This window comes from Eschrichtius robustus, chromosome 2 (assembly GCF_028021215.1).
Source record: "Eschrichtius robustus isolate mEscRob2 chromosome 2, mEscRob2.pri, whole genome shotgun sequence".
Classification (NCBI taxonomy): domain Eukaryota; kingdom Metazoa; phylum Chordata; class Mammalia; order Artiodactyla; family Eschrichtiidae; genus Eschrichtius; species Eschrichtius robustus.
In genome coordinates, this window is record NC_090825.1 from 107,925,749 (window position 1) to 107,938,127 (window position 12,379).

At 43.7% G+C, this 12,379-nt stretch overlaps 1 protein-coding gene across 1 annotated transcript in view; it reads left to right on the forward strand.

The window, feature by feature from the left end:
• The first annotated feature begins 5,837 nt into the window (after positions 1-5,837).
• Positions 5,838-12,379, forward strand: part of CHSY3 (chondroitin sulfate synthase 3) — a 287,097-nt gene continuing 280,555 nt past the window's right edge. The window contains exons 1-2 of the mRNA XM_068535806.1: positions 5,838-7,174; positions 10,337-10,620. Of these exons, the coding sequence (XP_068391907.1) occupies positions 6,370-7,174; positions 10,337-10,620 (1,089 nt within the window). The 5' untranslated portion in view covers positions 5,838-6,369. The remainder of the gene's footprint in view (positions 7,175-10,336; positions 10,621-12,379) is intronic.

Here is a 12,379-nt window from a genome sequence, read left to right on the forward strand (position 1 = left end):
GTAAAAAAATCCACACATCATAAATAGTGCTTCTTCATTTGTAAAAGCTTGATTGGGTGTTTTGCTTATGTCTAAGAGACTGTCATTGGAGCCCAGGAAGGATGGAAGATATAGAAGTTTTAATTCTGATATGGTCACCTCTTGACCCTCTCATAAGTGACAGCAGTAGTTTCATTGTCTTCTTCTCAAAGTACATTGATGGTTTGGACAAGTGGATTATCTCTTAGATAAAGCTATAGGAAATAAAAATTGAATGTATGCTGATCTTAAACAAATAAAATATTTTCTTTAAACTTTTTATTATAGAGTATGTCAAATCTACCCAGAGGTAATCACCCAGTCCCAGCAGTCATCAATACTTGGTCAATCAATCCCCCTCCACACCCCTCACATTGCCATCCACTTAGCACCACCCTCAATCCCATATTATTTGAATTCCAGACATCATACCAGTTCACCTATAAACATTTCAGTATATATTTCTGAAAAATAAGAACTTCTCTTAAAAAAACATAGTCACAATACAATTATCGTACCTAAAAAGGAATTAATAATTCCTTAGTAGCATCAAATAGTCAGTGTAAAAAAAATTAACTACAGCATTTTCGTGTTGATTAGCTAAATGCAGATTAGTATAGCTTTAAAAGTTACACAGTCTTATAATGTGCTCTAAGTAATTACCTTTTCATATTTCAGTATATGAACTTCTATCATCCCTGATTTCTGAGGGAATAAAAATATAATTAAATGGTTATCTTGTTATGTCTCTATGATTATAATCTTCCTTGGCAATGTCAAAAATATTTTATAATAAAATTTATCCCTCAGAAACAAACTGAATTACATTATGATCGTTAACCACTAGATGCCAGAGTTGCTTCACGCAAATGAAATCAACTCAGTCTTGATCTGTCAAGAAAAAATGATAATATTCTAAATATCACAGTAAAATACTAAATCAGAGTGTCTTCGCTTACACCTTGTAACAGAAGCATATGCTGAACCATATATTTAAATATCTACCTTTAAATTTCATAACTGATCAAACTATGATATCCCCCTTTTAAACTCACTTGTACCTTGTCTGTGATTTTAAAGTTCTTGCTAATTCTTTCCAATCAATTAAAACAGGGACTCCTGGGACTTCCCTGGTGGTGCAGTGGTTAAGAATCTGCCTGCCAATGCAGGGGACACGGGTTCGAGTCCTGGTCTGGGAAGATCCCACATGCCGCAGAGCACGTGGGATCATGTGCCACAGCTGTGGCCCGTGCACCACAGCTGCTGAGCTTGTGCTCTAGAGCCCATGAGCCACAACTACTGAGCCCGTGTGCCACAACTACTGAGCCCATGCACCACAACTACTGAAGCCCATGCGCCTAGAACCCGTGCTCCGCAACAAGAGAAGCCACCGCAAAGATAAACCCACGCACCACAACAAAGGTAGTCCCCGCTCACTGCAACTACAGAAAGCCTGCGCAGTAAAGAAGACCCAACGCAGCCAAAAAAAAAAAAAAAAAAAATTAAACACTCAGTGTAGTACCTTCAGACCAGTCTGCTGAAGGGCTTTCTCTAAGTGTACCAGACTTGGTTTCAGGGTAGTTAACATTCACGTCATTCTAAAGCCAGGGACACAACCCCTGTGAGAGCTCTGCTTCAATGTGAATCCAGATGATCCCTTATGTTCTAATATCTTCAGCTCAGAGAAGGAGGCAGTTGATTCATGTGTTACAATAGTCAAATATGGACATGCTTGAAATTGTTAAAGGATTTGGAGAAGAGAGGGAATTAGTTGTGTAATTTTTCTGGAAACTGTTATAATTTATGAAGTTTTGTTATTTTTTCTCAAAATCTACTATTGAGGTGCTTCACAGAGATTTTATCAGGTGTTTCACAAGTATATATAGTGAAACATTCTTGTTTATATCAGAATAGCAATCCTGTCAGACATTTTAAGCCAGCAATATTGGAAATTACCTACATTTCTGTATTCTTTCTTCCAATATAATGCATAGATCTGGCTATAGTTTAGTATGCATTTATTATGTTTATTTTTCTTCAATGATAGTGAGTTTCCATACAAATTTGTCCCTTAACACCCCTCTTATCCAAATAAAATTTTTTTCTTAAATTCTTCCTAGAACATATTACTTTATTCTTTGTTTTAATAAAAAACTTAGTCCTTGGTAGAGATTTCTCAGAAAATTATCTACCCTCAAAATTATGTATCTTCAAAATTAAAGTGAGTACAAGAAAATTACTTCACTAACTTTGGGAAATAACAAATAAACAGCTAGAGGAACCTCAATAAACATGAAATTAAACTCATATAACAAACTTACCCAGTGCTTCTACTTATTACAAATGAGGAAGAGGTGCAAACACTGTGGAAAGACAAGTCTTTTCCTTCTGTTTCAAAGTGATGGGGTGATTTCAACAATGTCTTAAATGCTCTCCCTGATTCTACCTTTGTTCCTCCTCTAATAGTTCCCCCCACAGGAGCTAGAGTCGTCCTTGTAAAACATAAGTAAAAACCATATCACCACTTAACACCTTCATTGTCACTCAGAATTTAAAAATTTTTTTCCAAATGTCTTCCAGGATCAGAATATACACTGCCCAATATGGTAGACACTAGTTACAGGTGTCTATTTAACATTTGAAGTGTAGCTAGTTTGAATTGAGATGTGGTATAAGTATAAAATACACAATGGATTTGGAAAAGTTAGTAGTGATAAAAATAATTTTCACAGTAATAATTTTATATTGATTACCTGTTGCCATGATAATCTGTTGAATATATTAAGTTGAATGAAATGTATTATTAAAATTAATTTCACTTTACAAAATGTGGCTACAAGAAAAATTTTAATTACATGTCTTGCATTTATGGCTCACATTATTATTCTGCTCAATAACACTGGCTTAAATCATCAGGAAGTCACCTGCTCCCTTCCATTTTCAACCCATATTGGTCTCTTTGCTGTTCCTCAATTTACCATGGCTATGTCAAGCCAATGTGCTGACTATTCCTTCTTCCTGGAAGATCCTCTCTTGGATATCCTTATGGTTAGTTTCCTCACTTTCTTCTGTTCTCTGCTAAACTTATCAGAAAGAACTTCTCTGACCAACACATTTAAAATGGCCTCATCCAACACAAGTACACACCCACCATCTCTCTTTTTTCAAAATACTTATACCTGGCATATTATATGTAGGTGCGTGTGTGTGTGTATAATCTCTACTTAGTAGAATATAACCCCCACAAAATCAAGGGCTTTGTTTTGTTTACTGTTTCTCTAGAATAGTGACTAGCTTAAGGTAGATACTAAATAAATATTTGTTAAATAAATGAAAAGATGGAACATCATTTAAAATAAAGGTGACATCGAAGAGATTTTATCATGAAGGAAGCGTTGGAAAATGAGAAGAACTAACATTTCCTGAGTGCCTACAATGAACTAGACACTGTGCTAAGCACTTACATATAATATCTTAATAAATCTTCATAGAAATGTACTTACAGATGAGAAATCTAAAGCTCAGATAATTTAAATAACTTTCCTAAAGTCACTTAGCCAGTATGGAACCTCATTTCAATACTTTTCATTTTATTTCCATGTCTTCAAGTTCCTTCTCTGGCTCCCAGACTAAATTAGGTGCTCTTGTACTCTCTGAGTACCCTCCATTTTCCCTTCATATCATTTGTCACCACGGTAATTCATTTTGTAGTGTGGTATTTAATGTCTGTCTTCTTCACTGCACTTTAAACTTCAGATAGGTGGCAATGAATATCTTGTTGACATTTCCATATCTAGAGCCTTCCACCTTCCTTGTCTAGTGCTTAATTTCTCACACATATATATTGAATAAATGAATGAAGTTAACTTTATCCCAAAATATTGTAATTGATGAGTAGGTTATTCGTACCTGATAAGAATTAATGATTTTGTAGATCAGCTACATGAACTGCACCCAGTGGAACGATGACCGGCTGGATATTCCAGGGGGGAGTATGCCGGTGTGTCAGTGGACTATATGTTCTTCACAATGGACCACAGGTAATGGGCTATGTTATGAATTTCCTCTGGAAATGTGCTGTCCAACATGGTAACCCCTTAGCCACATGGGGCTATTTAAATCAAAATTAATTAATATTAAATAAAATTGAAAATTCCTTTCCTCAACCATTTTAGCCAAATTTCAGCTGCTCAGTAATCATTCATGGCTTGTGCTTGCTGTATTGGATGGCACAGATAAAGAAAATTTCCATTATACGGAATGTTCTATTGAACAGCACTATTCTAGAAAATTTAAAATGTCCTTGGGAAGATTTATTTTTAAATCAGAAGAGGCCTGTTTGTTTGATTAGTTTTGTATTCTAACTCAAATTAAACTTTGAGAAAGAGTTCAGTAATCTGTATTCCCAAGTGTTTCTGGGCAAGACCTAGCCATGGAAAAGGAGCTTCATTGTTCAGCAGATGAAACATTTAGTCAGACGTGCTCATGCACAGCCAGTTACTGGTGTGGAAAGAACCACCCCTCCAAGGGCTCCAGGCAGGCCTACTGTTCCAAGGACGCTGCCAGCACCTTGCTGGATGGAGCCCTATGTCTCATGCCATTCAATACCATCCCCTTGCGTTTGATGTACAAAACAGAAGACTGAAATCTGAGGAAGAGGAAAGGGCTTGGGATGCCACATGCACCTCAGACTGTAGTTAGATTCACAATTTCTGGAGAGAAAGCTTTTAAATGTTCCCTTCTTCAAAACTTCACGTATCTTCAGGTAATTTCTTCACAATATAACTTTCAATGATTTTGGCCAATACAAGTTAACCTTTTTTGAGATTCTGTTGCTACAGATTTTTCTTCCCTAATTATCGAGGTAAAACATTTCCTGTCATTGCCTTAGAAAAGAAAATGCTTTATAGACAAGAATAAAAATTATATTTTCTATTTTATTTTCTGGTTCAGTTCCAGGGGGGATAAGAATTTTCTTAGCTTGAACCTTCTGGTTACTGGCTCTATCATTTGTTCACATTTCTCCATCATTTGCCAATCCTACTGAGCTTAGTCTCTATCAAGGCTGCAAACAGTTCATGGTTCTCACTTCTAGACATGAAACCAACGGAGAGCTGAGGGGACCACTAGGCAGCCCCACATGCCCCAACTCAACAGGTGGGGAACATGGAATTTTTATTTTCTTTGGGGATGAAGCCCCCACTCACCGTGACTTCCCCTAGCCTTTCAGGGTAGGTATTTCCAATCCCTCCGGAGATTTTCTTAGGAGAGACACCGAGTGACAATGGTGCTTCTGTGTACAACTGGGAAGTAGTGGTGAAAGTGGTGAAGGATGCAGGTAGGGACTGGGGAGTTGGCAAGGCTGGATGGAGAGGTGCTAGGGTGGGACAGATGGTTTCCTGAACAGTGAGCGGGATAAGGAGTAGAGAGAGTAGACCCGAAGTGGCAGCCGCGAGACAAACGCGAAAAGCACCGAAAACGCGAAGACAGGAGCCTGGGCGGACCTGGGCGGGGCAGAATGGGGAAGGGTCACGCCGGGACGTAACCGGCTGTGGGCTGGGGGAGGCGAGCGGGAAGGGAGTTGCGGGCGCTCGTCGGGGGCTCTGGGACCCGAGCTCCGCTGATGAGGTCAGTGGAGCCGACGCGCTGGGAGGAGGGCGGCGGAGCCCCCGGACGCGGGTGTTGCGAGGCTGGCGGAGGGGCGGGACGGGACGGGAAATGGGACGGAGAACTAGGACCGGGGGAGGAGGAACGAGGGGGCGTCGCCGCTGGAAGCCGGAGGCGGCCCGACAGGGATCGTTTCCTTCCGGAGAGGAGGCCGGCTCTGGACCTAGGCGCGGGCGGGGGGCGTCCAAGGGCGGGTGACCGGGAAATACAGCGGCCCGCGCTCCCCGCGGCTGGCAGCCGTGGTGCTCGTGGCTCCTCCTCCGGGCCAGTCCGGAGCTCGGCGGCGGGGGGAGCGAGGGCGGGGGCTCGGGAAGGAGGGAGGAGGGAGGGACCAGGCGCGCCAGTGACAGGGTGGCAGCCTAGGAGCGGACGCCTTGCCGCCGCCGCTGCCGCTCCACCTCCTCCTGCAGCTCCTCTCGCTGCCGCCGCCGCCGCTGCCGCCGCCACCGCCGGGAGAAGTTTCTCTCCCGACCCTCGCTCGGAGCGGGGAGCTCGGCCGGCAGCTGCAACGCGCCGCCGCCTAGGCGCCCGGAGCGCTCCGACCCGGAGGCGGTGTCAGAGCCTGTGCTGCGGGCGGGGGCCGGGGCTGGGGGCGTTGAGGCGGAGGAGGGGCGGGTGTGAAGCGGTAAACCCTTGCGCAGCGCCGCAGCCGCTCAGCCAGCGTCAGCGCCCGGGGCAGCCGCGATGGCCGTGCGCTCCCGCCGCCCGTGGATGAGCGTGGCATTGGGGCTGGTGCTGGGTTTCACTGCTGCGTCCTGGCTCATCGCCCCCAGAGTGGCCGAGCTGAGCGAGAGGAAGAGACGCGGTTCCAGCCTCTGCTCCTACTACGGCCGCTCGGCCGCTGGCGCCGGCGCGCAGCAGCCGCTCCCCCAGCCTTATGCCCGGCAGTGGCCGGAGCAGTCGCCGCCCCCAGCGCGCCAGGAGTTCCAGGGGCCGCAGCTGCCTGAAGCAGCGCCGGGGGTAACCAGTTTTCGCAGCAGCCCCTGGCAGCAGCCACCTCCGCTGCAGCAGCAGCGGCGGCGAGGACGCGAGCCCGAAGGCGCGACGGGGCTCCCCGGAGCCCCTGTGGCCGAAGGGGAACCTGAGGAGGAGGATGGAGACGCGGCTGGGAAGCGGAGAGGCGGTCGGCCGGGGAGTAGCCACAACGGCAGCGGGGACGGGGGCGCCGCCGCCCGGAGCTCCCGACCCCGGGATTTCCTGTACGTGGGGGTGATGACCGCGCAGAAGTACCTGGGCAGCCGCGCGCTGGCAGTGCAGCGGACCTGGGCGCGCTCTATCCCCGGCCGTGTGGAGTTCTTTTCCAGCCAGCAGCCCCCCAACGCTGGGCTTGGCCACCCCCCGCCACCCCTGCCTGTCATCGCGCTGCCTGGGGTGGACGACTCCTACCCTCCCCAGAAAAAGTCCTTCATGATGATCAAGTACATGCACGACCACTACCTGGACAAGTATGAGTGGTTCATGCGCGCCGACGACGATGTCTACATTAAAGGTGACCTCCCAGCCCCTGCTGTCCCGTCTCCCCGCCTCCCCGACTCCTTTCTCTGCAGCCAGCCCCAATCCCTGCCCAGCCCCTATCCCTGGCCAGCCCCTCTCTGCTTTTCTGCCAGCACGTGCTCCGGGCTCCTGCAGCCCCCAGCCGGTCGCCCCCCCCCCCCACACACACACCCGCTCGCCTCCGCCCACCATTCCTAGTCCGCTCCTCCTCCTCTCCTGCGGTCTGGACCCTCCTCACACCTGCCCAGCTTTTTTCGCCTTCCTCACTCTTGCTGCTCTGGTTTCCACCCACCTCTTGCTACTACTCTTTATCACGTAGGAAGGCGAGGAAAGGGACCTCGGGGTTAAGCCTGAGGCTGTTCCCACTTTACACTGCTCTGAAAGCCCCAGGTGGTGGTAGTTTCCCTAATCGGTCCAGAGGGGCGTGTCCTCGGTGGAGAAAAGGAGGGTGGAGGATGCAGGCGAGAGCCAGTTTGGAGATCGGTGATCTTGATTATCCCTCTATCCTTTTGTTTTTACTGGATCAAGCTTAGTTTTGGAACTGGTGAGATTGAGGAATCATCTTCGCTGTCCCACACCCTTCTCTGTGCGTTTCCCTTCCTTCTGCACCACCCGCCGCTCAATGGGAGTCCTTGTGCATCCCAGCCGCTCCCGCGCACAGCTCTTTCCAGCCACCGCAGTGCAGCCTCAAGCAGTTCCTTACGCCCCCGGCAACAGCTCAGTAAAACCCTGAGGGGATGGCTGTATTGACAGGAATTGGTGGTGGGGGAAAAGGGGACAGCGCCCGCGAATTATCCAGACCCTAGGAGCTCCAAGCTGTACTAGCACACACAAGGCTGGATCCTTTCCAGTCCATCCTGGTGGCTGCGGCGTTAAGCAGGGGCTGGGAAGCCCTTCCCGAAACCACGCGCAGCCCCAGCACGAGAAAACTTTGTCCGTTTTAAAAGAGGCGCGGTCCTTCGCCCTGCGTGTGAGTGGCTCTGGCCAGAGATTGCTAAACTGAGCAGAGGAATGTTCCTTAGAGCGGGAGGAAATCTTTACAGTCTTGCTCTTTGCGGAGAGGAACACAAGGGAAGTAGCTAGGTTGTATTGAAGGAGGGCTCCGTGTGTGTGTGTGTGTGTGTGTGTGTGTGTGTGTGTGTGTGTGTGTGTGTGTGTGTGTGTGTGTGTGTGTGTGTGTGTGTTTTGGCTGCCTCGGGTCTTCTTTGCTGTGCGGCCTTTCTCTAGTTGCGGCGAGCGGGGGCTACTCTTCATTGCGAGCGCAGGCTTCTCATTACGGTGGCTTCTCTTGTTGCGGAGCCCGGGCTCTGGGCACGTGGGCTTCGGTAGTTGTAGCACTCTGGCTCAGCAGCTGTGGCGCATGGGCCTAAGTTGCTCCACCGCATGTGGGATCCTCCAGGACGGGGCGGGGGGGGGCTCGAACCCGTGTCTCCTGCATTGGCAGGCGGATTCCTAACCACGGAGCCACCATGGAAGCCCCTCCCTGTGTTTCTTTCCACATTTCCTAGCTTCTTGGTCAAAGGGGGGCAGCCCTTACTTAGTTTCACCACTCTAATTGTAGCCTCATTGCTTTCTCCTGATTCAGGTAGTATCTTTTACATACTCAAGGAAAAACAAACAAATAAGACCCCCCCCCCAAAAAAAAAAACTGTCACATTTTGGCAAGGACTGAGTGTAGAGTTAATAAATAACTAGAGATTTCTTGGGTTTGGGTTGAGAGGAGTGAAATCCTTAGAGATGGTTGGCAGAGAAAATATTGATAATTAGATATGAAAATAATGAATTGGATAAGTTGATACAAACATTTAAAAAATTGCATTCCTGGTGATTGCAGTATCTTATAGGTAGATATAAGTTATGTAGATATCTATAATTGATAGATCCACTGTCTTTCAGTCCCCATGTCTTCTGTGTCTCTTTAAAATCACAAAGGTTTCCTGGCAGAAGTTTGCCACACTTTGCAGACAATTTCCAAAATGCATTAACAACATCCACTTCTGTCATATCTTTTAGTGCTTTGAAAGATTGTCCTTCAGAACATTGAAGTGCCATATTCTTTCCATTTCTATTAAGAATGAAAGGCATTTTGTATTAAGAACCCAATAATAGTCAGCTGAAACTCACTGAAATCCAAGGGGCATGGCATAGGATCAAGATAATGACTGCACGTGCTGTGCTTATCAAAAAAGACGGTAGAAATGCTGACTGGGAATGTAAAGAAGGTGACTACTTATTCCAGTATATCACTTGGTAGAGTACGAAATGCTTTGGAACTGTTTTAGCTACAGAACTTTATTTTAAAATTGTTTTTCCTGATGAACTTACAAACTATAAACCAATTATATAAATGTTAACAAATGTTAATTTTTTCCTAAAAGGGTACTTTCCAAAGTTCCAAAGTGTTATATTTCAAGGCAAGTTGGATATTCTCTCTCTTTCTCTCTCTCTATATGTATGTGTGTGTATATACACACACATACATATATGTATACACACACCTTTTGGGTTGTATATGACTTGAGTTTAGTTACGGACAAAACACTAAACTAAATCAATTATCAGGGTATCAGTAGTCTGCCAGTCAGGGCTGAATATTAATATTATATTTCTGAGAATTTTATCACTACTTCATACGTGCTAAGAAACCTGTCTTTATTCTCCTTGTCATTATTTCACCTTTAAAAAAAATCTGATGACTGTCATCAGACGTAAGGTTTTTCATTGGCTAGAAGGTTGATTAAATTTTATTATAATTGAACAAGAACTGAATGTAGAGTTAATAACTAACTAGAGATTTCTTGGGTTTGGGTTGAGAGGAGTGAAATCCTTAGAGATGGCTGGCAGAGGAAATATTGATCATTAGATATGAAAATAATGAATTGGGTAATTTCATAGAAATATTTAAAAAAGAGGGCATTCCTGGTGAATGCAATTTCTTATAGGTGGATAGATAGGTATATGTGGTGAAAATTTCATTATAATTTAGAAATTAGTATTTTTAAAATAATGGAATATTCAAAGAGGTTTTTCTTCTTTTCAATTGTATAAGACTTGCGGGGAGTTTTTGCACAATATTGGAAGTTCTTTCCCTTGCTTGGTGTGTTATAAACGATTATGAAATTAGGAGAAGGAGTGATTGTTGTCTTTCCCCTTGTAGGTGATAAGTTGGAGGAGTTTCTTAGATCACTGAATAGCAGCAAGCCCCTCTACCTGGGCCAGACTGGCCTGGGGAATATTGAAGAACTTGGAAAGCTGGGGCTAGAGCCTGGGGAGAACTTCTGCATGGGAGGACCTGGAATGATCTTCAGTCGCGAGGTTCTCAGGAGGATGGTGCCACGTATTGGTGAATGCCTCAGAGAAATGTACACGACTCACGAGGACGTGGAAGTAGGAAGATGTGTTCGACGTTTTGGTGGGACTCAGTGTGTCTGGTCTTATGAGGTAAGACTTGAGCTGTGGTGAAAATGTTCTCATACTACAGGTGGCTGACAATTTACAGTCTGGGGCAGTGATTCTGTTTATTCTCTCTGTATCCTTGTATTTGCTTGAAAACGATAGCAACAGCCAGCGATGGACACAAGGGCGATCGTGGGAGATGCCTTCCTTATCAGAGCTGAGGCCTGTCCCAGGCTTTCTTATTAGCGTGACCCGTAACTTTAAGCAGCAGCTGATGTATATAGTCACATCTCTGGAAGATGCTACTTCCGCTTTATTGGCTTTATTGGTGTTTATATACATGTGTATCCGTTTCCTGTCTCTAACAAGAGGGTTAATTCTGTTCTCTTGGGCTGTAGCTTTTCGCATTTCATCCTTTGTTTGTTGTTATCTTGGTTAGGTACGTAATCGCATCTCTTTGTTTTCAAACAGTTAAACTCTGTAGTTTCTTGGAAGATTCTTATGTGGAAATTTAACATACATTTTTAAAGCATAGGAAAAATTAACTCATAATGTTATATCACTTATAATAGACTTATTCACAAAACTTTAAAAGGCATGATTAGGTGGAAAAACAGAAGTTCTGAAGATGTTAAGTAACTGCTTAATATTATGACTGGGTCTCTAAAATTTTGTTTTATGTCTGCCCTCATTCCATTTTCTCAACCGCACCCATTATTTAAATAATCTGAGTTATGAACTGTTGTTTTATTGTAGTAACTCGTTTTACGAAATAATCTGAGGTTTTTCTCCTTCAGAAATTGGTTTTGAAATGAAAAGCAATTGCGTTTAAAACAGTTTTCCTGAAAGTTAATCTTAGTAAAAGTTACTTAACACTTAAATAATGCATTGCAGTTTTCACTACAGTTTGGTTTTCAAGTGGTTGGAGTTAAATGTATTTTAGCTACCCTGCATACCTTTGTAGATTATAACTTAACTCATTTACTTACCTTTTCAAATTTGTCATGCTTTCTCAGTATCGAAGAAACATTTTATGAAAACATGTTCCCTGTGAAGTCATTATACCTCAAGATTACACAGTCCCATTCATTTTTCTTTTAGAAGTGTAATCTCACTTTCCTTAATTTAGCTTTCTTTTTTATGCATCATGATATTTACACTATGGGGAAGTATTTCTTATATTTATTACAGAAAGTAAGTATTCATAGTAACTAGTTACTTGGAATATGTGCTATGCAAATTTAAAATTATTACATACCTTATTCCTTTTATTGATAGAAACTAATTTTCTTTTATAAAACCAACTTACGTATACCTTTATAGTAAAAATGTAGATAAGCACATTATAGTGTAAAAATAGGTAATTTAATAAACTCAATGAAAAAGATTTGTCTCTCCATTTAATATAAAACTAATTGGAAGGCAAAAAAATACTTTATATGGAAAACACAGTCAGTTGATTTTTGTTGACATGAAAATATTATTTTTCAGACATTGTCTCTGTATGGATGAGTAAAAAAATCATATTTTAAATAAAGATGGAAAATTATTATATTTTATCTGATGCTTTATTGCCTTAACATCACATAGAAAGTTTTAACAAACCTTTTATGCCCCTCCATTCAAGTTTTCATTGATTCTGCTGTGAAGGTACAGTCCTCACATAGCAGCCTGCCCATTCCTGATCCAAGACAGTAAAATATGCTCAGGTGACCTACATGCTCAAGAATTGATTTAATATTTTATTTATAATATAGGCATTTGTTCTGGTTAAAGGGGAGTTAATCGTAGATATCTGCACCCT